Below are 25,946 nucleotides of genomic sequence, written 5' to 3'. Positions count from 1 at the left end.
AGAGTCAACATGCCCTAGCTTTCCATTGGTGACACTAACTCAAATGTACCTAAACAAGACAACCAGATTGAAATGATCTAGGTAAATACATTTCAGCAGGTACATGTCCTTTGGGTTTTCAGTTGCAATGGCAGTTAAGAGCTCCTTCACAGTACACAATTTGAACACTATAATTCCACTTTTAATTGCCATGGTTGCCTCCTATGTTACCCTGGAATTTGCATTTTTAGGAAGGAATATTTTGATTTCTCAGCCAGAGATGCCTTTCATGACTCCTTGAACTTCAAACCCAGGATTCCATACAATACAGCAGTGGCAGTTAAAATGGTATCATAGTGCTATAATTGTATAGTGTGAAAGGGCCCAAAGTAAGTAAGGAGTAGTTAGGAGCCTGCCCAAAGCTAAGAACCTCTTGCCTCTTGTTTCCCCTATTCCTGTATTTGCCAAGATAGACTGCAAGCCCTTATTAGTTTCAGAAAACATTTGTTTTAAAGACTGCCTCAAAGTTTTAGACAAGACAAAAAGCACTGGAGGCTTTTACCTCCATATCGCTTGCATACATGGAGGCAGCATTAAGGGGAAAATACATGTAGATAGAAAACTAGCAGTACATGGAACTGGAGCTAGCTGCCTCCGGTCTGATTTACTATTCAAGAGTATAGCAGAAATTGAGATTAAAACAAAAATGCTTTTTCATTTCTGCCTCCTGAAATCATGCAAGGCATTCCATTTTACTGTGTCTCAATAAGCAGCTTGTATACTTGGGAGGGCTGCCTCCTTTACCATTTTAGGGTATGTGCACAACCACTGGTTATACTTATAACTCTCCAGACACCCTTGCCACTGAAATGCCTGCATGTTTTTCCAGCGACGGAGGTGGAAACATCCTATAACATGGCTTGATTCTATCTCTTGCTCCGAAATAGGCAGGAAAAAGACTAGAGTCAACCCATATTATAATATAGGATATTCCCACCTACATCGCTGCAAATGAACATCTCACAGGTAAGAACCAATGTTTCTTTTTCTGATCATAGGATATAATTGGGTACTACATTGAATGGCAGCCTCACTCTGAAGAAACTGGCCAAGAAATCCCCACAGGATTGCCATATGTTGGAAATGGCTTCAAGGCACACAAATGGAGACCTTTGATTCAACTTAAAAAGAGCCTTTAAAATCAACCATTCACACAGCCCTGATTCGTGACTATTATAAATGAAAGACTTCCAACTACCTTGGTCATCAATGGCCCTGGTCAGAGGCCTTTTTATATAAGAGGCACCATTTGAATATGCTATTGTATTTGTACTTGAGCATCTATGGATTTTGGTATCCACTGCGGGTCCTGGAACCCAACCCAGTGGATAGAGACCCATTGTATAGCACTATAACTCCCACTGTTCTGTCCAATGGAACCCTGGGATTTGTAGTTTAGAGAGGGGTATTTAATATTCTCAGCTGGAGAGCTCTAGTGCCTCACCAAACTACTAGGCCCAGGATTCCACTAGATACTGGCATAACAGTTAAAGTCGTAGTGCTATAATGATCGAATAGGATGAGCAAGGTCCATCAAGGTCTTGCTGACTCACGGTTGTGGCTTAATTTATTGACCCAACCCATCAGCAATGTGTCGTCTTCCTCTTCTTGCCTTCCACTTTATATGCTCACTGCTCACTATTTTGCAAGATTGGAAATGGCTAAGTATTGGAAAAGGGGATCTCTCAATGGAGACTTGGGTGGAGACAACTGGGGAATATCTGGCCATGAAACTCACTGGGTGTCCTTGGGCAAGTCACACTTTCTCAGCCTCAGAGGATGGCAAAGGTAAACCCCCTCTGAAGAAACTTGGCTGGAAAACCCCATGATAGGGTCGCCTTAAGACTGCCCTAATTTGGAAGCAACTTGAAGGCACATTATTATTATTATTATTATTTTGCCAGAGTGCTCTAGTTCTTCGCCATCTCCAGATCTCAGGAGGCTGTAGCCAGTAGCCCTGGCACTGAAAGTGATAGGTTGGCATTGGCAAAGAACTTGAAGGCACACCATCACAACCACAACCAGGCGAATAATGGAAGTCTGCAGCTTTAAAGAGCAGCCTGGCATGCCTTTGGATTCCCATGCCAAGCCCACTCTCGCCAACTGGGACTTTCTTTGCCCAAAGTGGATGCCTTTCTGTTTTAGTTTCAGGGGCCTTTTTCCAGACACCCTTAAAAAGGTGGGGCTGGGAGAGGTTCATAGCCCCAGAGGGAAGGAAGGTCGACATCGAAAGCCTTGCCCACCGGAACCCACTGCTTTCCCTGGGGCACTGTTTTTGGCTTTCTCAGGCGAGGTGGCATTTTGGATGGCTTCAGGGGGGCAAGAACCCTGGCAAACTGCCCCATCTGATGGAGGATCAGGTAGGAGGCATGGGACAAGTACCCTCCCTGCATCCACACTGCGGAGATATTCCGGTTTGAGACCGCTTGAACTACTCTGGCTCAATGCTAGGGGAATCCTGGGAATTGTAGCGCTCTTCTGACAGGGAAGGCTAAAGGACTCACAAAACTACAGTTCCCAGAATCCCCTAGCATTGAGCCAGGGCAGTTCAAGCGGTCTCAAACTGGATTGTTGCTGCAGTGTGTTCTGGACCACTTTCTAAAATGGTCCTGGAAGTTGATTTTAATTTATCAGTCGATTTAAAAATAATTAATTTATCCTCTCGGCGGCTATTAAAAAATTTATTACAGAGCAAAGCTCTGGTGCCACAAATTCCCAGAATTCCATAGCACTGAGCTATGGCAGTTAAAGTGATGTCAAACCGAATTCTTCCCGCAGTGTGGATGGAAGAAGCCAACAAATTGCTTTGGAGCGAAACTGAAATTCAACGGTGGACTTCTGAGGTTTCGCTTCCCTTTTATAGCTAAGCCCGATTCAGTTCGAAACCGAAACAATCAGCACTTGCAGACTCAGCGTTTTGAAAAGTTCCTTTTTTGGACTCCGTTTCTGTCTGGGGATCCTAGGAGTTACAGCCCCCCCCCCCAAAGGCACTTGTCCCACTTCTGCCCTGGGTTCTAGAAAGCTGAGCTCAGGACGAGCGACAAGGACACCTGGCCGTCCACACTGCAGAGATAATCCATTGACATCACTTTAACTGCCCTGGTTAGTGCTAGGGAAGTCTGGAAATGTAGCTCGTTGTGGCACCAGAGAAAGGTAAGGCTGCATCCAGAAGTGTAGAAATGATCTTGTTTGACACTGGTTTAACTGTCCTGGCTCAATGCCATGGCATTCTGGGAAGTAAAGTTTGTGGTTCACCCGCATGGTTCTATGATCAACTAATCCATCATTTGCCAGAGTGCTCTAATATCTCACCATGTTAGAGTTCAGATTCTGGAAGATGCAGCTAATAGTCAATGATGATGTGTAATATAAAATATACTAATTTGTTTTATTTATATACCGCTATTCCAAGATCATGCGTTGAACGCAAGTAAGCTATTAGACGTAAGCTAATTGCCCCCAACAGTCGGGTACTCATTTTCGCGACCTCAGAAGGATGCAAGCCTGAGTCAGCTTGGGCCCTTGCTGGTCTTTAACTCACAACCTCGTGGTTTCAAGTGAATGGCTGCTAAGCATTTAACCACTGCCACCAGGTTAAATGATGTGATGTGATGATGATGTGATGTGATGATGTGATGTGTGTGTTCAAGTCATTCCCAGCTTCTGACCATTTGTATCCTGCTTTTCTCCCAAAATTGGGACCCACAAGCACCTACAGTCTAAAAACCTACAATTAAAAATTACAAAAATATAATTGAAAACATACAGAAAGGACGATTAAAAGGGAATTAAACCACAGCCATGCCATTTAAAGCCATAGGTTGCCAAATGCTCACAGTGTAATCTTGCCACGCCAAGACAATGGGACTTGAGAAAGATCATAAGTGTGAGATTCTTTCCCTGTCATAGCCAGGAGGTAGGCTGCATCCACACTGGGAATAACCTAGTTTGGCACCGCTTTAGTCTTTCTGGCTCAAGCTATGGAATTCTGGGTTGGAGTTTGTTGTGGGGCCCGGAGTGGAGCTCTGCTCCGTTCTGGCCTACAACAAACTCCCAACTCCCAGAATTTCAAGCCTTGGCCAGAAAGACTTAAAGCGGTGCCAAACTGGGTTATTTCTCCAGTGTGGATGCAGCCATGATTGCCAAAAGTGGAAGTAGGGTCTGGTCCTTTGCAACTGCATTTTCAGGTGAAAAAAATTAATTTTATTGTCTTTTCTTTATTGCCAAGCAATGTCCGACAGCATCTTCAATCCTTCGAATCGGAAACGGCTCCTTATTGGGTAAGCAAGATTTGCATTTGCAAGTGGTATTCCCAGTTCTAGAGCATACATAACTGAGGGTTGAGCCATGAGCACAAGCTCAAGTACATGTTCCACTGCCTTAATAAGAGACCCCCAGTGCCTATGGGGTGTGTGTGAGGAGAAGAGCAACCTATAAAGCCCTAAGACCAGTTGTGGCCTTGGAATTCAGCCTAATTTCAAACTCCTCTGCAATAAATATAACTTCAGGCTTCTGCTGGATGGCCATCTGTCTGAGGTGCTTTGATTATGTATTCCTGCATGGCCGGGGATTGGACGGTGACCTTTGGGGTCTCTTCCACTCAATTTTCTATCATTGGTCCTTCTGCTTCATCCAGCAAGGTGAAGAAAGAGAATGAGAGAGAAAAAGGATGGCGTGAGTGCAGCAGGTAAAATCACATACTTATGTCCCATCCCCCCAGGGTGCCAGTCTTTCCACCCACCATATGGCCCTCAGCACATTAACCCCCCAGGAAATTGTGTTAGGATCTATAAAACTCTGTTAAACTTAGTTCAGACAATATGAAATCCATTTCTCCCCCACATGAGCCTGCACAGTCTTACAGACTTTGGGGGAGGGCTTACTATGCTACGCTCACAGGATTGCTTGGTGAGGATATAGAAGAGAGCCCTTTTGGTAGCTGCTCCTAAGATATGGAACTCCCTCCCAATGGAGGCTGGATTGGCCACCTCTCTGCTGTCTTTTCACCAGCAAACAAAGTTCTTACTATTCAAGCAGGTCTTCGGCCTTTAACTGGTTGAGATTAAAAGGTGTGGTGTGGGTGTGCTGTTTTTATATGTAGAATGTATGTATGTATGTATTATTATTAATAATATTATTTTATTCATTTATATAACCCACCTTTCCCCCAATATTGGGACTCATGGTGGCTTACAAATTAATCAACCCAGTACAGGTTAAAAACTACAACAAACTATTTCATGTTATTTGTAATCATGTTTATATTAATACTTTAATTAGATTAGTTGCTTAATGCTTTTAAACTCTTGTATCACATACTGATTTAGCCGTTTTGTTTCAGTTTTGTAAGCCACTTTGGGTCCCATGTTGGAGAAAGGTGGGATATAAACTAAATAAATATAAAAAAATATGGAGCCCTTGACACTAAATAGTCTCCCCAGTTTTCTAACATATCCATCCCAAGGTTTTCAGGAATCATTTTACTGCAATCTCCCTGCAAGGCATACACTCTCATTGTACCAAACGGCCATAAGAGTCTCACACATCTTCCCACACACAATATTAATTTGTTTCTCCCATCCAGGGCTGTGCTGTCTGCCAGTACCCAACCCACATCTCAGCTACCTGAGGCCTACCCAGTAACATCCTTCTCCTTTTCTCTTCCAGATTCATTAAGACCCTTTGGCAGGAATACAAAGCCTCAGAGTTAACACACAGGGAAGACTTGCCAGTGGAAGAGGATGTCCCAGATGATGTCCAAGTCACTTCACTGCAAGATTGCATGCTACGCATATTGCAGGATCTCCGTAGTAATGCAGAGATCCCCAGGTATGAGGATCTTGAAGCAAATTGCTAAAATAGGAGCAAGGAAGATTATGCTTCTCTCATGAGCCACTGGCCAATTTCTGGGGGACCATCAGATGTCTGTTGATTGCAAAGAATGCTGGACAAGATAAAATTTTCTGACCTTGCATTCTCCTTAACAATTTCCCCTTAACCTTGGCTATCTCACTCTCATTCTTGGTACCTCTCTTTCCTTGCAGCATGGTAGAAAGCATCAGTGGTGAAGACCCTCTGAAAGCCTTGGCTGATGTGTCTGAGTCGATGTTTGCTAATGGGATCAACTGGGGTCGGATTGTTGTCTTTTTCTACTTTTCCTACAAAGTTATCGCCCAGGTAAAAACAGAGAAGCAAAAGAAAGCCCCAGAAAGCATTAAGGTAGTGACAGCCAGAAAGGCCAATGTCATTGAAGGATGCATCAATAGAAATATAGTGTCTGAACTGAGGGAAGTAATAGTGCCATTCAATTTTGCTTTGGTCAGGCCTCACCTGGAATACTGTGTCCAGTCCTGGGCACCACAATTCAGAAAGGATGTTGAGAAGCTGGAGCGTGTCCAGAGGAGGGTGACTAAAATGGTGAAAGATCTGGAAACCATATCTTATGAGGAGAGACTTAAGGAGCTGGGTATGTTTAGAGTCTGGAGAAGAGAAGGTTAAGAGCCCTGTTTAAATATTTGAAATGATATCATATTGAGGATGGAGCAAGCTTGTTTTCTGCTGTTCCACAAACTAGGACCCAGAGCAATGGATGCAAACTACAGGAAAAGAGATTCCACCTCAACATTAGGAAGAACTTCCTGACAGTAAGGGCTGTTCGACACTGGAACACACTTCCTCAGAGTGTAGTGGAGTCTCCTTCCTTAGAGGTTTTTAAACAGAGGCTGGATGGCCATCTGTCAGGGATGCTTTGATTCTGTGTTCCTGCATGGCTGGATGACTCTTGTGGTCTCTGTGATTGCAGGTGAATAAAGAATAGATGAGAAAAGTGCTTAAAAGCAATCAGGAATTTTGGAATACGTGGTTAGGACTCTCATTCCATTAATCAGTTACCTTCTCCTTGTAGCGTGGGTTTTCTGCTGCCTTCTTTTGGGGGGGGTACTCTTTTTGGGACACAAGGGAAGGAGGGCACTAGCAACAGTCTGGGATTCAGGAAGAACTAATAGCAGCAGTCCTATTGAGTTGGGATGCTGAAGAGCAAATGTGCTGCTGCTTGCCACAAGAGCTGACCAATTCATGGGATCTGCAGTCCTGCTCACTGCTTTTATGCTGTTTGCTGGTTATAACATTGTTAACATTTTTCTTTCCTCTCCTTTAAAAAAACTGTAATACTTCTTTCTTTCTTCCTTCCTTTCTTTTTCTGATCTTAGTCCAGTTTGTTGGATACTGTGGTGGACTGGGCCATGAACTTCTTAAAGGGATATCTGGCTGACTGGATCCAGAAGAAGGGGGGCTGGGTAAGTGTTATAAATGGGGGGGACCACACCCCATGGTTTCCTAAGTGGGGAAGAGATTGTCTTGCATCTGGGAAGAAAGACCCTGGTTCTCAAAAGAAAGGGCCATAGCTCAGGGGTAGAAGACATGTTTTTGCAGAGACTGAAAAAATACTTTTAAAAGCAGTTGATATAATTACATGCTCAAGTTCCACCAGACCTAGCACTGTACAGCTTTGAATGGCTTCAGCATTCATTATACACATCCTCCTTAAAAGTGATTTTCCAAGCTCTGATTCCTGCATAGACAAGGCCTGAGCTTCGATTCCTATCATCTCCCTTTAGATCTGAGACAGGGAAACTGGCCCTCTGGATTTATTTAGACTAGAATTTGGTCTCTAACCACTAGCCGTTGCACAGGGCTGATGGGAACTGTGGTCAAACATCATGTAGAAGGCCATATTTTCCACAGCCCTGAATTAGAGGATCACAGAATCTGGACAGACAGTGGCAAGATTGGTCCCCTTGGCAAGATTTGTTTGGAGAAGGTTTGCCATTGCCTTTCCCTGAGTCTGAGAGCATGTGACTTGCCAGAGGTCACCAATAGGTTTCCATGGCTGAACAGGGAACCGAACCCTAGTCTCCAGAGTTGTAGTCCAACATTCAAGCCACCAGGATCATCATAAGTCAGAAAGGCACACAATGACAACAAGAATGATTAGCATTGAATGAACCCACTTATAAAATTTCTTCTTAACTGCATTTCTGGTTTGAGTTTGCCTGTCATTATGACAAATGTCTGCTAGAGACCACCATCATATGGGTGTTTGTTGGATTAACTTTAAATCTATTCTTATTTAGTTAATTTCCAACACATCCAACAGGGGGCAGGCACACCACATCTGTCACTCACAGGCCAGTCTCTATAGATATTTTAGGGAGACTTCAAATCACCCAGCAATTTTTAAGAGGATTTATCAAGAAAATCCCCTGATAGGGTTGCCATTAGTTGAAAATTACTTGACATAACAACAAAAACACATTTCCAAACATTACTGTTCTTTTGACAACTCCTGTTCTTTGAAAGAGGAATGTGCAAAGTAATTAAATGCAGAAGGATTACATTTTCTATCTTCTTTTACGTTCCTACTTTTAAGTTATCTAAGACCAGTGTTGCCAATTTCTGGGGAATTTAATTAATTTCTTTTTGGGGATTTTGACTAAATAATAATAATAAATATTAGGGAACTCCAGAGATTTGGGATTTTGGTAAAACTTTCCAGGGAATCTCTTCAAGGCTTGTTAGCAACATTGCCTAAGACTGCCAGCATGGGGTAGTGATTTGAGCCTTGGACTATGGAGTTTATCACACAGGGGAAATCCTGTGCAAAAACTGGATTTAAAAACTGTGGGGGGGGGGGACCACAAAAGCAGGTTGGTTTTCACAGACATCGTTAAACTGAAGTTAACCTGAATGGAAAATAGAAAAAAGCCACTTTCAGGATTTTCCAAAATTAAAAAGGAGCAGCTTTTGTCAACTTTCCATTCAGGTTAACACCACCCTAACAATGATGTTGTGTGAAAATCAACCTGCTTTTGCAGGGTTTTTTTTCTGATTTAAATACTGTTTCTGCACAGGATTTCCCCTGTGTGATAAACTCATATGACTCTGGAGACCTGGGTTCAAATCCCCACTTAGCCATGGAAATCCACTGGGTGACCTTGGGCAAGTCACACTCTCTCAGCTGCAGAGGGAGGCAAAAGCAAACCCTGTCTGAACAAATAGTGCCAAGAAAATCCCATGATAGATTTGCCTAAAGGTCAGCATAAGTCAGAAATTACTTGAAGGTACACAACAACAAGACTGCAAAGGCAAGCAGCAAACTTGCCAAGTTGTGAAAGAAATCCAGAACTTGAAACTAGTCCTAGGGTTTCCTGTGATCAGGCTGTTGGACTCCAGATCCACTTGACTTGTGGAGTCAGAGAAGACACAGAAATAATATATACAGACTTTTAAGCTGGGAGCAGAACCTGGGTTTGATTTTTCAAAACAGAATTTTTATTTTTTTCTCTAGCATAATCCTGACCAAAATTCCCAACATGAATTGCTATTGATAAATCACTGTTGTACCCAATTTGTACAAAAACACTATACTCCATTCCTTGATTAAATATCTTTAAAGAGCAGTTAACAAAGCTTGCAGACTAATGATCTGGAAACATTTGCATCTCCCCCCCCCTTGCACTGTATGTGGCTTTATGAATAAACTGATACCAAAATGTCTCCATTCTTGATCTTTGTTTTGCAGATTTCTATGCTAAGTTACTCTCCATCTTCAGAATAGAAACATGAAGGAAGAAGATGGAACACCATTGGCACTGCCACCAAATGCACTTGGAGTCAAAAATGAAAAAGACTTTGGCTCCTTCTTGGCAGGATTCGGCCCTAACTAAAATAATAGGGAAGTGAGGTGAAAAGAAATACATCAGATGTTGGATTACAACTTCCATGTTCCTTTACTATTAACTATACTTGCTGGGAGCTACAATTCAGCAGCATCTGTAGAGTTGCACTTTACCCTAACTGACCTAACTCATGTCAAATTTAAGAGGCCCCACAGCATCACCTGTCAAAATATGTAGTATTATAACTTGTTATTTAGAAACCTCTCATAATCAGGGGCCCTAATTTGTAGTTTTCTTAGTTTGTGTATTAATCCAGTACTACAGTACTTGCTAAGAAATCTTAAACCAGTCAGTATCTTTCAATCAATCAAAATGTTGTTGCAAGGTTCATGTGGGGGAAAAAATCACTCCTACCATCCAAAACTGATTGGCAGGAAAGGTGAGATATAAAGTTAATAAATTCATTTTTAAGTAACACAATTAATCAATTATTTCTGGCAAGCCCTGTGTTCCATTTCAAGAGCAGTTATATGACCTTTTAATAAACCATTTCTGATAACGCTGGTTTCTTTCTCCATCTTCCTGGAAATTTATTCTTGTGTACTTTTTTTTTTTCATTGACCAAGTTGCCCTTTGGCACTGTATAATAATCAAAAAGAGATGCAGATCCACCCACAAAAGGTTGTTCTTCTAATTCAAGAAGAGAAAAGGTTAATTTTGGTTACTGAGTAACATAGTACAGATACTTTGGGTACGCCTAGTCCTTTTAATGGATATTACTTCACACGTTTCCAAACAACAGATTATATTGAACAGTGTATTCTGTTTTACTGAAAGAACACAAGTTTGGTCCAAGACATTTTGTTACATGAAAAAGACAAAATGGTTTCTCTCCTGTTTTGTATATAGAGACCCACCAAATGGCAGCTGACTACTTTAACCGTGGCAATGGGACAGGTTCCTGCAACACACCTGAGGACACCAAACATATTCATGACTAGCAGTGTTAGCCATTCAGCAAAATATAGTTGGCCCTCCACATTTGTGGCTTTGAATTTTGCAGACTTTATTATTCAGGGATGATTTATGCATCCTAAGAGTCCAGAAGCTGCACCAAAACCACACTCCAGTCCTTAGGACGAGCATGGCTTTGGCATGGCTTCCAGACTCTTAGGACACATAAATCATTTAAACAGCATATCTCCAAAGTGACCCAAAGCAGCTTTATTTTGGCCTGTCTGTATGGGCCCACAGTTTTATTTGCAGTCTTTTTCAGGGTCCTGTACCCCTAACCTCAGTGAATGTGGACGGTCCAATTTACAACAGAATCTACAAAAATGTATACCTTTATTGAATTAACTAAATACACAAAATACAGTGCATGATGCAAGCTTTTGAAACTTCACTGGCTTTTTCATCAGGCAAAGATGTTAAAAATCATACAGCAGAAGAAAAGTGATAATGTCAGAGTCACAGCAAGCACTCTTAGCAATGTTGGGAAGACTCCACACACTGAAACTTCCCTCCCAGTATCAGTTATCTAAGGCACCTGCCTCCCTCTCCTGAACTGTAGGGCCAGCCCTGAGGCAGCACTCTCTATTGCACTATTTAACATATTACAAAATTATAATAGGATGCCACCTGAAGGGAATTCTCTACATTTTCACAGACAAAGAGAATAGAATGGCAGTTTTGATAGTCCACAAGGGATAGGGAAAAGAATATGGTTCACTTCAAACTGCCAATACTGCAGTACTACAAAAATTGGTTTTTGACCAGGGCTCTGTATCATGTCATTACAGACTCTCTCCCCCACACAAACATGTATGTCCCAACAGTTTAGATATGCTAAATGGAGAGGGTGCAAAATTTTAGAGGCATGGGAGATTGGGCCAGAGCTTATTTTTGGTCTTAACTGGGGCAATGCTAAATTTCAGGATCTGGCCCCTTTTTTTCCAGCTCTCCAAGCAATTGGGGGATCTCTGGGAGTGTGTGTGGTCTTGAAAGGTGTGCATGGTTGCCAGACTGAAAACTCTTCAGTACCTTTATTGCGTGTGCAGAAGCGAATGTAGACATATTTTTAAAATTTTCTGCCACCAAGAGAAGATGCACTGCAGAACTTAGAAATGTAACTTTTCTGGATCAGAGCTAGCATAATAATAGACTCTGCTAGTACTACACATAGCGCGTAGTAAACTCTGGAATTCACTGCCACAGGATGTAATTATGGCTACTGATTTGGATGACTGTAACAGGGAATTGGCTAACGTAATGGAGGATTGGGCCACCAAAAGCTTTTATTTAGAATGGCTTAATGCCATTTCCAGTATCAGAAGTACTGTATGTGCCTTTAGGTCACTTGTCAACCTATGGCACCCCCATGAATTTCACAGGATTTTCTTAGGCAAGGAGTACTCAGACGTGATTTTGCCAGTTTCTTCCTCTGAAATACATCCCACAGCATCTGGCATTTGTTGGCATTAACTAGGGCTGGCCCTGCTTAGCTTCCAAGATCAGACAAGATAGAGGGCCTTTAAGGTATTTAGTCCTTATCAGAGGCAATATGCCACTGCATATCAGTTGCATATCCTGATTGTTGGGCTTCTATTGGCAAGAGGTTAACCGCTGTGTAAACAGAATGGTAGACTTGGAGAGGCCTTTGGTTCGATCCTGCAGAGCTTTTTGTGTTCTTATTTTTAAAAAACTCTTAGCCACTAAGAGAAGAGACAATCCACAGCTTGGAGAAGTTACTTCTCAGACTATAACTCCCTAAATATTGCAGCCTGCCTTGTCACTGGCCATGCTGGCTGAAGAATTCTGGGAGCTGGAATAAAAAAAGGGGGAATTTCCCAACTTCTAGGATGCAGTCACTGCCTTTTATGTCCCACCAGTCTCTCAGCTGTGCCACCTTCTTTGGAAAACGTGGGCAATGGAAGACAAACAGACAAAAGAACTGATGGGTGCTGCAAGTGGGAAGTGGGTATGTTACAGTTTCTATCTAGATATTATTATGGTTATATGGGCTGCATCTACACTGCAGAATGAATTCAGTTTGACACTGCTTCAACTGTCATGGCTCAGTGCTATGGAATTCTGGGATCTGTACTTTTCTGAGATATTTAGCCTCCTCTGTCAGGGCACTGCAGTGCCACAATTACAAAACCCAGGATTCCATTAGATGAAGCCATGACAGTTAAAGCGGTGTCAAACTGCATTAATACTACAGTGTGGCAACAGCCCTAAATTATACCAAAATTATAGAAATATAGAGCTTTCTGTAGCCCCGGGGCATATTCTTCATGAAAGTACTGATAAGCATTGTGTTTTAAAACTTAATGACTGGGAACTCCTAATTTTTAAGTCCCATTAAAAACAACGGAATAGTAAATGGTGTCTATTACAAAAATAGCAAAATTAAGGTTTTATTTTTGGAATATATTTTCAACCCATGAGTGCTTGAATCCATGGTTATGGAGGGCTGACTGTATATATAAATTCCTAAAAGCAAACTTTGATTTTGCCATTTTATATAAGGGGCAGCATTTTATTGGACCATTATTTATAAAGGGACTTGAGCATCCACAGATTCTGATATCCACAGACACCAAAACCCCAACATATGCCAAGGGCCCACTGTACCAGGAGGTCTAGATTCAAGACTCAAGGCATAAGGTTCCCCCACCACCACTCTGTAAAAATAGCATTTCAAATGGTTGGCTGAGGGACCATCAAAAGTGCCAACTGTGGGCTTATTCCCATTTACATTTAAACTGGTTTATGATTCCCCTTCGCTCTGTGTTGGTAAATCGATTCCAGAAGGTCTGTTGTTCCCACTATGAAAGCGGATCTTTTCATTATCGCCTTGTAATCGCTTCTTTTTTGGCACAATTGTCATCCCCACTAGTTTGCTCCACTTCAAAATGCATGTCAATCATCCATGCGTCATCTGTGACGTAAGCGGCAACCCAGCTTGGGAACTATATAATTTTTTTAAAAGAAAAATTGATAGAAGATTCTATTCATTGGTTTTGCAACTGCTTGCCTCACTGATTGCAAGTGGTTGTAAATCAATGAATCGCATCTTCTATCAATTTTATTTTATTTTTAAAAAGTCGTGTGCCCATAGGTCCCACCACAAGCACAAAGGCAGGTGGGAATGGTGGATCTACCAAAAACTGAGGAGGGATGGTAAACACCCCTCTGCCATTAGTCCCTTCCCTCCAGAATGATGCAATTCAGATCCGTCGTTCTCACTTGTTGAACACGCTTCGGAATCGATTCTTTTCAAAAGAACTGCCGAAGAACTAATGTGAGGAAAGAGAGGGTTTTTTGAGTTTGCCTCACTTCATCGCAATTGAAACCAATCACAGTAGGATCAGAATCAGTTTCAAATGGGAATGATGATCATATAACCAGATCAGCAATTCGCTTTAAATGATAGTGGGAGCACGGCCTGTATGTTTCTTTCTGACTCCTTTTGTCTCAGCAGGTGTCATGCTGGAGTGGATATTTCACTATCGCTCTGGTAATACATGTGAGGCATCATGTCGAAAAGAGGCAAGAACTCATCTCCTCACCCTTATATGTACTACAGATTGGCCCATCAGCAAATCCACTTGCTCATTAACACAAATTGAAACCTTCCATCAGCCTCCTCAGAAGCCAGACACCATCTCATGGGAATTTAAACTAGAGGGTGTGTGTGTGTGTGAATGCGTATTTTTTCCTCTGTCACACTCAGCAAAATAATAAGTTTCCACAAGGCTGGGGGATTAAGACAAGAAGAGTGGTGAGAGATTAAGGGTTGTAATCCCAAAGATGTCATCTGTTAATGTATCTAATTAAAATAATATAGCCTTAGCCACAGGAGTGGAAACAAAAAAACTCTAGCTCAGCAAGCTCTGGGTACTATTAGTGGCTTTTAATTAGCAATTAATAACTTCAGTGCCTGAAGGACTATGTTTCAGGCTTTGCTGATTAAGCAGTTTAGAATAGCAAGGTTGCATTTATAGGAACAGCAAACCACTCCCTCCAGGCCCAACAGACCTTAACCTCCATGGCTCCAGTTTCCTACAACAGGCCCAGCCCAAGTCAAGTTCCTGTCTGAGGCAGTGTAGCAAATGATGCCATGCACCCAAAGAAAGAGCCAGCATGGCATCAGTGGTCTGAGTGCAGACTGCAACTTTGGAGACTGGGGTTTGAATCCCAGCTCAGCCATGAAACCCACTGGGAAAGTCATGTGCTCTCAGCCATAGGGGAAGAGAATGGCAAACCTGCTCTGAACAAATCTTGCCAAGAAAACCCCATGATAGCCTTAGGATTGCCATATGTCCAAAATGACTTGAAGGCACACAACAACAACAACAACAACAACAACAACAACTGAAGGTGTATCCAAAGCAAGACAAGTTACTTTGGCATTAAAAATATCTCACAAGCACCTGTTCCCACTGCTGGCTGTGAAATCAAAACAAACAGAATATTAACAAATGAACTAAATGTGGCTGAGATCCTACGTCAAAGAGATGGAGTGTAAGGGTCCAAACAGACAGCCCAAAATAAAACTGCTTTGGATCACTTTGGAGGTATGCTGTTTAAATTATGCATGCGTCCTAAGAGGCCAGAAGCCGTGCCAAAGCCAAACTCCAGTCCTAAGGACTAGAGCGCAGCTTTGGCACAGCTTCTGGCCTCTTAAGATGCGCGTGTCATTTAGATGCGTGGCCCCAACTTTACATTCACAGAGTTATGATTGTCCATTAGTGAACAGCAACACTGTGCAACTGAGCATGCAAACAAATGTGAAATACACAACTGTAATAGGCAATGTACACCTCCATGTGCAGGATGCCATGGCACCACATGTGTGATCATATACAACTCTGCTTCTGCAAGCTTCAGACTTCTGGGTTAGACACAAACAGCCAATGGGTTCTGCAGGGCAGTTTATGCATGTCATTAACAGGATGCCAGCCCAAATTTTGCCTTTTCATTTGCTGCCTGAATTGAGACAACTACCCCACTGTGCCTGTTAGTAGAATCACAGACTCACATAGAGTAAGAAGAAAAACCAAGGGCTATCCAGTCCAACTAGACACAATCAAAGCACCCCCAACAAATGGTCATCCACACTCTGTTTAAAATCCTACAATGAAGAAAAATCCACTACACTTCAAGGCATCATATTCCACTGTCCAACAGCTCTTACTGTACTTACGTCAGAAATTTCTTCCTAATGTTTAGGTGTAACCTCTTTTCCTGTAGTTTGAATCCATTGTCCCATGTCCTAGTCCCTGAAACAGCAGAAAACAAGCTTGTTCCATCTTTGACACCCTTTCAGATATTTAAACATGGCTATCATGTCACCTCTTAACCTCTTCTTCCTCAGCTTAAACATACCCAGCTCCCTAAGCTGTTCCTCATAAGGCATGGTTTCCAGACCTTTCACCATTTTGATCACCCTCCTCTAGACATGCTCCAGCCTGTCAGTCCTGTACTGGTGACCACAAATGCCAAAACGCAGCTTGAAAATAATGTACTGTATCTTTTTACACTACAACACCACAATCTCTCAGGAAGCATGGTCAATGGCGCTGGCTGGCGGTTCAAGGGAGCTGGGATCCAGAACAAATGGAAAATTTCCAAGATCTGCATTGAACATGGAACTAGGGCACTGAAAGAAGAGCAAACTCATACATAGGACTGTAGTAAAGGACATGTAGTAAGAGACGTGAGAGGACTAGCGTGCTTTGGAAGTGCTGACATCAGATAATCCAGTTTGAGCCAGTTTCCTGGCTGAACGGAAACCTAATAGCCGCAGGGTGTGTGCTTCATATAAGCTTTAAATTCCCCCCTTTTCCTTCCTCCCCGACCTTCCTCACACACTTTACAACCCTGGATTATGCTGACTCACGGTGAGGAAACAGACCAGCTAAGCCTTGTGACCATGACCAAGCACAAAAACCTCATACCTCCCCCACTTTTTGCATATGACCATTGGGACAGATGTGGCCAAGCAACATCAGAGTATGGTCAAGATGGCCAAAGTTATGAATGAGGAAGAAAATGCAAGCTTGGAGAGCCTGCAGCAGTTTGACTTTGCCTAGGGCTCCATCCACACTGCAGCAATAATCCAGTTTGACACTGTTTTAACTGCCCTGGCTCAGTCTATGCAATCCTGGGATTTATAGTTTCTTGCAGCACCAGAGCTCTCTCTGACAGAGAAGGCTCTCAATGTCTCACGAAACTACAAACCCCAGAATTCTATAGCATGGAGCCATAGCAGTTAAAGTGGTGTCAAAGCAGATTATTTCTGCAGTGCAGATGCAGCCCGAGTTTGCCAGGAAAGACAAAAAACAAAGGTGAAAAGTGGGAGCAGGAGAGAAAAACTGCAATATTTTAAAAGCAAAAGAGCCAGTGTGGTGAAGAGATTTCAGCATTGGACTAGGACTCTGGAGAGCAGGGTTCAAATCCTGTCTTGGGCATGGAAACCTACTGGGAGACCTTGGGCAAGTCACACTTTCTCAGCCTTGGAGCGGCAACAGCAAACCTGCTCTGAAGAATTTTGCCAAGAAAACCCCATGACTTTAGCGTTGCCATAATTCAGAAACGACTTGAAGGCACACAACACACACATACACATCTGAGTTAAGTTTAGGATTGGGTCAGTTTTAGCATAGAACAAGGATGGGAATTGTGAACCCATACAGGCCCATCAGTCCTAGCCGATATAACCAACCATACAAAACAAGTGTGTAAAACTCCGGTACATTTGCTCACAACTGTTCATGTGACAAGGCCAGATAATGCATATGTTGTGGGTCTAGTTCCATAGAGATTCTGAAGCAAATTGTGACTTAAGGTACCTAAAATATCCCATCCCTGTGTATCTTAACCAGTTCCTTGGTTTGGAAGCGTACCAAGTGTGCAAACGCTGGTAGGCGTTATAAAACAGTGAGTTATTATGCAAGTTTAAAGTACCCAGAAGGAAGACAAATAGCAGACTTAAAAAGTAATCATGATATGGCCCCTCGCCAAGGATCATTGTGTTATGGGATACACACAGATTTCCCAGGCACGCCTGAGCATATTCCCTCTAATTTGTCTGCGTAAATGAAGCCGTTTATATTTTCAAGCTCCAGGCACAAGTTGGAAAATTCTTATGCTTCATGAGAATGGGTTTTCTCCCTAAGTGTGATGCACCCAAGAGAGACACTCCATCGGTTTGAGAATAGTCTGGGCTCTGGATAGTTGTTGCTGCATCCCTTCAAGTCATTTACAACTTATGGCAACACTAAGGTGAACTTATCATGGGGTTTTCTTGGCAAGATTTGTTCAGAGGGGTTTTGCTGTTGTCTCCCTCTGAGGCTGAGAGGATGTGACCTGCCCAAAGTCACCCAATGGGCTTCCATGGCGGAGAGGGGATTCGAACCCTGGTCTCCAGAGTCCTAGTCCAAGGCCGAAAACACTACACCACACTGGCCTTTTGCATCCATGAATTAGGAAGAGGCATCCAAGAGGAGAAAGAGAACCAAACCATAATGAGATCATACATTTTCTGTTCTTTTTTATATAATATTCTTTATTGATATATTTACAGATTAAAAACAATTGTTTCATCTTAGATTCTTCCCCACTCTTTCCCTCATTGACCATTCACAATGGACATTATAATTATAATATATATTATATTATAATATATAGTAATATAATATAATATAAATTATAATATATTATAATATATTATTGTGGTTGTTGTTGTTATAACATGTAGGCGCATCCCCCAGAGCCTGTGAAAGGCTAGAAGGGCTCTATCTGTCTCTGCTCAGAATGGCGCCTTTTCCCTCCCTTTTCTTGGCGCCCAGCCTTCCCTCAGAGGGCTAAATTGGCTCTAGGCCACACCCACCTCCTCCTTGGTCCCGCCCTCCTCCTTTCGTCCACTCCCTTCAGCCGGAGCCGTGTGGCGGCGGGCGCTCATTGGCTGCTGCGCACATCCCTCTCGCTCGGCCAGCCGCCGTGGACTATAAAAAGGTCGCGGCTCCCTTTGTCCGGGCAGAGCTGGGTTCTTGCTTCAACAGTGTTTGAACGGAATCGGCTCCACTCCACCTCTTGCCCTCCTCTTCTTCTTCTTCTTCCTCCGTCTAGAACCAGCCTCTTCCCATTTCTCCCTTGCTCCGCTTCCTAGGGAGAGAAAGAGACCCACCCACTGACTGACTGCCAGCCTTCCTTCCTTCCAGACAAAATGGAGTCCCAGGTCCGCCAGAACTACCACCGCGACTGCGAAGCTGCCATCAACCGCATGGTCAACATGGAGCTCTATGCCAGCTACGTCTACCTCTCCATGGTGAGGAGTGCAGGGTGCAGGGTTTCTCATGGGTTACAGGTCCCATTAATCTCCTTATGGGGATGATGGGAGTTGCACTCCAATCAATTTGGCTGGAAGGCTGGTGTGGGTGTCAGTGTTATATCAGTGCCCCCCTGGACCAGTGCTTCCCAACCTTGGGTCCTCTGGGTTTATTTATTTTGAGACTTCAACTCCCAGAATTCCTGAACAATGAGGATACTGACTGGGACTTCTGGGAATTGGAGTCCAAAATGTCTGGAGTGTGGGGACTGTTGTCTTTGGAGACATGAAACCCACTGAGTGCCCTTGGGCAAGTCACACTCTCTCAGCCTCAGGGGAAAGGCAATGGCAAACCTAGATACTATTATTATTATTATTAGGAGAGACAGCATGGTGTGGTGCAGTGGTCCCCAAACTGTTCTTTAAGGGATTTTGGACTTCAGCTCCCAGAATCCCAGGCTCTTGGCTGGGATTCTGGGAGCTGAAATCCAAACTCTTTCAAAGTGGTTTGAACATTGGACTAGGACACTGGGAAACCAGGGTTTGAATCCTTGTTGGGACATGTGAACCTGTTGGGTGACCCTGGGCAAGTCACACACTCTCTGCCTTTGGAAAGGTAGTAGCAAACATAGACATTATCATCATCATCACTATATTGTTAGGAGAGCCAACATGTTGTAGTGCTTTGAGCTTTGCATTAGGACACTGGGGAACCAGGATTTGAATCCTGGCCAGCCATGTTAACACCACTGGGTGACCCTGGCCAAGTCACACTCTCTCGGCCTCGGGAAAGGCAATAGCAAACCACCTCTGACTAAATCTTGCCAAGAAAACTCCATGGTAAGTTTGCCTATAGGGTGGCCATACGGCACACAACACAGACACACACAGAGGCAGCCCCTTCCCAATCTGAAGTTTTATTTTCTTAAACAACAACAACAACATGAGTGGTAGTGTGGTGTAGTGGTTTGGGCATTGGACTATGTCTCTGCAGACCAGGGTTCAAATCCCAGCTCAGCAGTGCCCTTGGGCAAGTCACTCTCTCTATCAACTGTAATCCACAGGAAGGCAATGACAAGGTATCTCTGAATAATAATATAACAATAATAATAATAATACATTTCTGTTTCTTACCCAAGGCTTGAGGCAAACTACAGCATAGATTAGAACACACAAAACCAATTTAACACATTCATGTAATGGCAAACCACCTCTGAATAGTCCTTGCTTAAGAAAATGTCATTAATTTAATGGGGTCTTCCTAAGTTAACCAAGGAGATTGGAGGCACGCACAACTAATTCACATCCTCTTTTTCTGGATGTCTGTTGTAGTTGCTGAGATCTTTGTCCACAGAATGCCTTAGCTCTTTTTTTCTTTTAGAATAGTACTGTACTTTTATTCTGATAATGTACCCCTTTCCCCCCAGACTCAGCATCCCAACTGTGTCTTTCTTTTGCCCATGGTGCGTTCAGGCCCTGTTTGGGGTGGATCCACAAGTGTGGGAAGGAGAGATAATCCTATGGATAGAAGTGATAAAAATGTCCCTCCCCTGGCAGTTATTCTCCCTTGCCACCTCCCTTCCCAATCCACCTTTTCTTTCTTTGCTTTGTCCACTATACTCTCTACTTGCCCCACTTCCAGGACTGCAAGAAAGGTGAAGGTTTTCCTCTTTTGTTTCTTGTTATAAAAAGGAATGATCTAACTCAGAATAAATGAAATCCCCTTCATCCTGATGTCCGCTCCTCAGTGTCCATGTGACAAAGGGGTTTTGTATGTGTTTTCTTCAGCTCTGAGCCGACCAAATCTTATTTTTATCTACCGGTATTTATTCCATTTTTATGCTGCCTTTCTCCCAAAAAGGGATCCAAGGTTGGTCATGAGATAAAAAAACACCTTAAAAACAAGTTTAAAAAAACAATTAAAATAATCCAGTTAAAACCGTGTAAAATTAAGATTAAAAACATATAAATGTTAAAGCACATAATCTAATCCATTCTTATTACCAGTTTCTAGAGAAGACTTCCAGAAACCTAGTGCAATTCTTATCATCCTAAACTATTTGCAATGTCTGCTATAGAGCTAATGGGATTTGTCATCCAAAAGATGTAAAGTTAGAGAAGAACTCTCTGGAAACACTGAAATCTAAATGGCTTCCAACATGTGCTGTAATCTCACTTCTCCATTTTGTGCAGTTCATTTGCTTTATACAGTCCTATGTTTACCCCAGACTTGACTTCCCCTTCCTATAACATGCTCATATTTTTCTTCTTTGTCCAGTTTCCTTTGCCTTTAACAGTGTATAATCACAGTATATCTTCCAAACATGGAAAATGTTCTATGTGTCTGTTCCATGCTCTATTTTTATGTCTGTACACTGCAATATTGGGCATCGTGGATCAATGGATTCCTGATAGTTTCTGTTTTCCTGGTTTAAATTTGTGTGGCTGGACAGAGGTACATTTGATAAACATGGAACTAGCAAAAGGCTGCTGTGTCTGTCCGATGGAGTCAACTGTTTCCTTTTCAGCCTTATGAACAATCCTGTTTATCTTTATTTTTGCTCTAACCCTGTTATCACAACAAGAGAAAATAACATCCTGTACAAAATTACTGGTCCAGTGCACACAAACCAAGTGTGTCTGGTGTGAGGTGGCTTGCGCAGTACCTGCTTGTTCTGTTACGACTTGTTCATGTAATATAACAACAGGAAAAATGAATGTAATGACATGTTCAACTGTTTTGTAAATGAAAAACAGTAGGATGATGCTCTGGGTCTCAGTGAGCACATGCTGAATGGCGTTCTTGTTTTCCTTGGCGTCTCAGCAAACCAAACAAGCAGCATCAGCTTGCTGGGAGCCATTTTGTGTTGGCACATCTTTCACCATCAGCAGTACAGGGTTTATGTATAAACAAAGTAAGACATAGCTTAGGGCATCGGAATATGAGGGAATGCCAAACACAACAATTAAAAACAAAATTATGCAAAAACAGCCTCCATTCCCAGTTTCACATTATATTATGGGGTAATGCTCTAGGGCTTATCAACATTTGACATAGTTTATGGCCCTAGCGTGTGTTAACCTAGCCCTGACTAGTACAGATCCAAAGGTTTTGGCTTTCCCCAAAACTTTGAGTTCCTTCCATACCTCCTTACAGAGTGTTGAGACACCGCATGAACAACCTGTTTTGCACAAACTCTATAGATGTGTTCTGTGTATCACTTCTGAATCTTTGTTTCTCCTCAACCTTTCTCTATCCCACATACTTCCTAGTTTCATAGAAACATATCCCTATACCTCTTTTCAAACCAACTAGGCTTTTCAACTCAGGATCAAATAAACTTACATTTTATTTTGTCTCATGTTTCATGAAGGAACAGCCCAAGCATTGCCAGAGTTTGGCAAAATAACAATTACCCATAACACTTCAGTTTGGTAAATAGTAAGAATATAATAATGTTCCTATTGAAAATGATTTAGCAACTTGTAACATTATTTGTATGTGCAATAAGTAATGTTTATTTTTCTTGCTACCTTTGCAGTAAGGTTTTGTGATTTTGAAGTATATTTTTCCCTCCAGATTTTAAGCCATTTATTTCAATGTAGATTTTTTACACAACGGAGTAGTGGAATTAGCTTATAAGGTTTTTTAATTTTGTTACAATATTGTGGTGGGGGTTGTAACAAATTACATACCAAATTAATTTGAAAAACTAACTTCTGGCAATACCAGAACCATGTTCTCAAATCTTACATGAAACCTCATATATAATTTTACCTTCTACAGTCCCTCCCCCTCTTTTTTTGCAGGGGTTTACTTTTTTGTACTGTGGCTGATCTGGTACTAAGCATCTGGAATTCTACTAGGAGATCCTAAAGGGCCCCAACTTGGGTGAAAGGCAGAATAAAAATAAATAAATAAATAAATAAACAAACAAATTCACCTTTTGCTCATCCTGCTCTAGTCTACCTGCTATACCAATGCCATCTCTGCCTCCTTCTGTTCCCTTTCACAGTCCTCCTACTTTGACCGGGATGATGTTGCCCTTCAACACGTTGCCAAATTCTTCCGGTCACAGTCACATGAAGAGCGGGAACATGCTGAGAAGCTGCTGAAGTTCCAGAGCCAGCGTGGTGGCCGGGTACTTCTGCAAGATGTCAAGGTATGCATTAGATGGGTGAAGTGCCCTGGATCTCCAGGACTGAGTGCAATCCAGTAGGACTGACTTCCCTGACCTCACACTGCCCAGAAGTATCAAATTAGAACTCCTAATGCATGGGTACCCACCATAAAGAGCAACTGTTCAGGATCAGTGGGCTGCATTGGCCTCCTTTAAGGGCTACCCTTTGATCCCCCTGGAAAAGAAGGGGGGGAAAGTTCTGTAACACCTTCTGAAGGCAGCATTGCCATGCTGTTTTCTTAGCTACATGTGAAGAACAAAGTTGATGTTGCTTCTCCCAGATGACTCTTGAGAATACCTTTAACAATTTCTTTAAACAAAATTGTAAAGGTCCTTTCCATTGTTCAAGCTTTTCTATCTCCTCCATCTCCCCCTTCCCTCTCATCATTGCTTACTGAGACTAGGGTGAATTGAGACCTTTACTGCCTCTGTTTCATCTCATTCCAAACCCTACCTCTACCTATGGTGAAAGTCGCTGTCCCAGGAGTTAAAACAGCAGTTAGTTGTTGTTTTTAACAAAACCAGATCTACTGCTTTCTGTCTACAGAAGCCAGAAAAGGATGCTTGGGGCACAACTCTTGACGCCATGGAGGCAGCCCTTCAACTAGAAAAGAGTGTAAACAAAGCACTCCTGGATTTGCACAGACTGGCAAGCGAACAGGGAGACCCACATGTGAGTATTATTGGTGCTGGTAGGGTTGTGGAGTCCACCTTTGGCTGCTACTACCTGCAGAGTGTTCTTTGAGATGCTAAATGATAGTGGACTGCAAAAAAATTGGTGCTGCTGGACTATTGTATTAATGGTCCAGACATCTTTGCCAGTAATGGGCTTTTTTCCAGTGGTTCTCAGCTTTTGATTCTCCAGATATTTTGGACTTCAACACCCAGAAACCTTGACCAGCATGCTTAATGGTAGAGGATTTTGGGAGGTGAAGTCCTAAAAATATCTGGAGGGCAAAAGATTGAGAGCTTCTGCTATACTCCAAATCATGGGTGGGGAACCTGTGTGTTTCCAAATGTTGTTGCTTAAAATCCATTAACTTCCAATAACATAGCTTGAGAATGATCGGTGAGGGTAAGCTAACAATATCTAAGGGACCACAAGTGTCTCACCACTTCCCTAAGACAGAGATAAGGAACTTTTTTCCATCAAGGACCAGTTTCACTGGGAGGAAAACTACATCTTCCTCCTCCTCTTTGACTCTCCCTCTTCTCTCTACAATCCACTGGGTTGTCAGGAAGGTTAAATACTGCTTTTGCCAGATAGAGGACCAAGGGGAAGGAGGGAACTAGGCAGGATAAAAAGAGTTTGTGAAAAGAAGTTTCTTTGTCAGAGGCTTTGTTAATAGAAGCACGTGTATATTTTCATCCTGGGCAGAAATGGCTGGGCACTCTGCCCTCTCCAAACAAAACCAACAGCACCAGCGGTGTAAAGGATTGTAGGAAATCAAGCAACACCAATAATGGATGAGGGATTATGGGGAGAGCCAATTTTATAATCCAGGTTGGAAGCCCGGGGTGGGGGGGTCATGAAGAAAAGAGGAAAGTATCTCTGCAAAGCTGCTCATGTGATCCAACTAAAGCTACAATGGCTTTTATAACAATCTTTTTACCTCTGGATTACTACTGACCTAGTGTGACCCCTGCACCAGAAAGTCTGGCTTGTGGAGAAAACATAGATTTGCTTCTAATCAGAGTGACTTGGGATGCACCCTGTAGAAATAATGCAGTTTGACACAGTGTTAAGTGCTGCAGACTATGAAATCCTGGGATTTATAGTTCTACAAGGTATTTAGCCTTTGCAGCCAAAGAGTGCTAGTGCCCCACAAAACTACAAACCCCAGGATTGTGTAAGATGGAGCCATGGCAGTTAAAGTGGTGTCAAACTTCATTACTTCTAAAGTTGCACTCCTGGTGGGTTGTCTGATCTTTACACTAGACATGGATTACTGTTCACAGCATTTCACTCTTTCCTTCTGTATTTCTCTTGCCAGCTGTGTGATTTCTTGGAAACACACTACCTTGACGAACAAGTCAAAGCCATTAAAGTCCTGGGTGACTACATTACCAACCTCCGTCGGCTGGGATCCGCCCAGGGTGGGCTTGGAGAATATCTCTTTGACAAGCACACCTTGGGGGAGAGCAGCAGCTGATCGTGTCCCCAGTTCCTGTGACCGCTCCCTCCGTGAACCCACAGAAACCAACCCACTTCCATCACAGTTGCCGTGCCCCAGTCAAGTGGGGATGTGTACCTGCCATCTCTCAGTTGGCATGCTTCCAATAAACAAGGGTTCACCAGTTTAAAGCTTGCCTTTTATTTGTGTGTGTGTGTGTCTAAGAGTGAAGGAAAATTCAACAATTCCAAACAAGTGCTGTTGTAAAGACATAACGAAGAGATTTCACTCCTTAACATAAGGATGGCCAATTTGTCACCCTCTAAATATGTTATGTCAAGTTAATTCTGGTTTATAGCTACCACATCAGAGTGTTTTCTTGGCAAGATTTATTCAGAGCAGGTTTGCCATTGTCGTCTTCTGAGGCTGAGAGGGTGTGACTTGTCCAAGATCACTCAGTGGGTTGCTGTTACATTAAAGCCCTGGTCTCTTGCTATCCTAGTTCAACACTCAAACCACTGCACCACAATGGCTCTCCACCTTAACATGCACTGTATTTTCTTTGCTCTCTCAGTCCATGGTGGTTATAGATAAT

The 25,946-nt window shown here is 42.6% G+C and overlaps 2 protein-coding genes across 4 annotated transcripts; both read left to right on the top strand.

The window, feature by feature from the left end:
- The first annotated feature begins 1,632 nt into the window (after positions 1-1,632).
- Positions 1,633-10,275, top strand: LOC121934264 (apoptosis regulator BAX-like). 3 transcript variants are annotated; one of them, XM_042474600.1, is made up of 6 exons: positions 1,633-1,827; positions 4,268-4,319; positions 5,707-5,868; positions 6,084-6,216; positions 7,248-7,334; positions 9,620-10,275. In XM_042474600.1, the coding sequence occupies exons 1-6, from the start codon at positions 1,728-1,730 to the stop codon at positions 9,653-9,655; spliced, it is 570 nt and encodes a 189-aa protein (XP_042330534.1). In that variant the 5' UTR covers positions 1,633-1,727; the 3' UTR covers positions 9,656-10,275. The 3 variants fall into 3 exon arrangements, with proteins under 3 accessions (XP_042330534.1, XP_042330535.1, XP_042330532.1); XM_042474598.1 differs by lacking the exon at positions 1,633-1,827 and adding an exon at positions 2,154-2,399; XM_042474601.1 differs by lacking the exons at positions 1,633-1,827; positions 6,084-6,216; positions 9,620-10,275 and adding an exon at positions 2,037-2,399 and having other exon boundaries at positions 7,248-7,328.
- Positions 10,276-18,757: 8,482 nt separating this feature from the next.
- Positions 18,758-25,542, top strand: LOC121934266 (ferritin heavy chain A-like). Its single transcript, XM_042474603.1, has 4 exons — positions 18,758-19,056; positions 23,073-23,219; positions 23,785-23,910; positions 25,232-25,542. The coding sequence occupies exons 1-4, from the start codon at positions 18,955-18,957 to the stop codon at positions 25,388-25,390; spliced, it is 534 nt and encodes a 177-aa protein (XP_042330537.1). The 5' UTR covers positions 18,758-18,954; the 3' UTR covers positions 25,391-25,542.
- The last annotated feature ends 404 nt before the right edge of the window (positions 25,543-25,946 follow it).

Source organism: Sceloporus undulatus, chromosome 6, assembly GCF_019175285.1.
Source record: "Sceloporus undulatus isolate JIND9_A2432 ecotype Alabama chromosome 6, SceUnd_v1.1, whole genome shotgun sequence".
Lineage (NCBI taxonomy): Eukaryota > Metazoa > Chordata > Lepidosauria > Squamata > Phrynosomatidae > Sceloporus > Sceloporus undulatus.
This window is presented reverse-complemented; position numbering and strand designations above follow the sequence as displayed.

What these genes read in the sequence shown, in the direction of transcription:
- LOC121934264 (XM_042474598.1), top strand. Translation starts at nt 2,168, where the DNA reads ATGCCTTTCTGTTTTAGTTTCAGGGGCCTTTTTCCAGACACCCTTAAA. An exon ending in CGGAAACGGCTCCTTATTGG is followed by an intron (nt 4,320 to 5,706) that starts GTAAGCAAGATT and finishes TTTCTCTTCCAG; the next exon opens with ATTCATTAAGACCCTTTGGC. An exon ending in AGTAATGCAGAGATCCCCAG is followed by an intron (nt 5,869 to 6,083) that starts GTATGAGGATCT and finishes CTTTCCTTGCAG; the next exon opens with CATGGTAGAAAGCATCAGTG.
- LOC121934266 (XM_042474603.1), top strand. Translation starts at nt 18,955, where the DNA reads ATGGAGTCCCAGGTCCGCCAGAACTACCACCGCGACTGCGAAGCTGCC. An exon ending in TACTTCTGCAAGATGTCAAG is followed by an intron (nt 23,220 to 23,784) that starts GTATGCATTAGA and finishes TTCTGTCTACAG; the next exon opens with AAGCCAGAAAAGGATGCTTG. An exon ending in GCGAACAGGGAGACCCACAT is followed by an intron (nt 23,911 to 25,231) that starts GTGAGTATTATT and finishes TTCTCTTGCCAG; the next exon opens with CTGTGTGATTTCTTGGAAAC.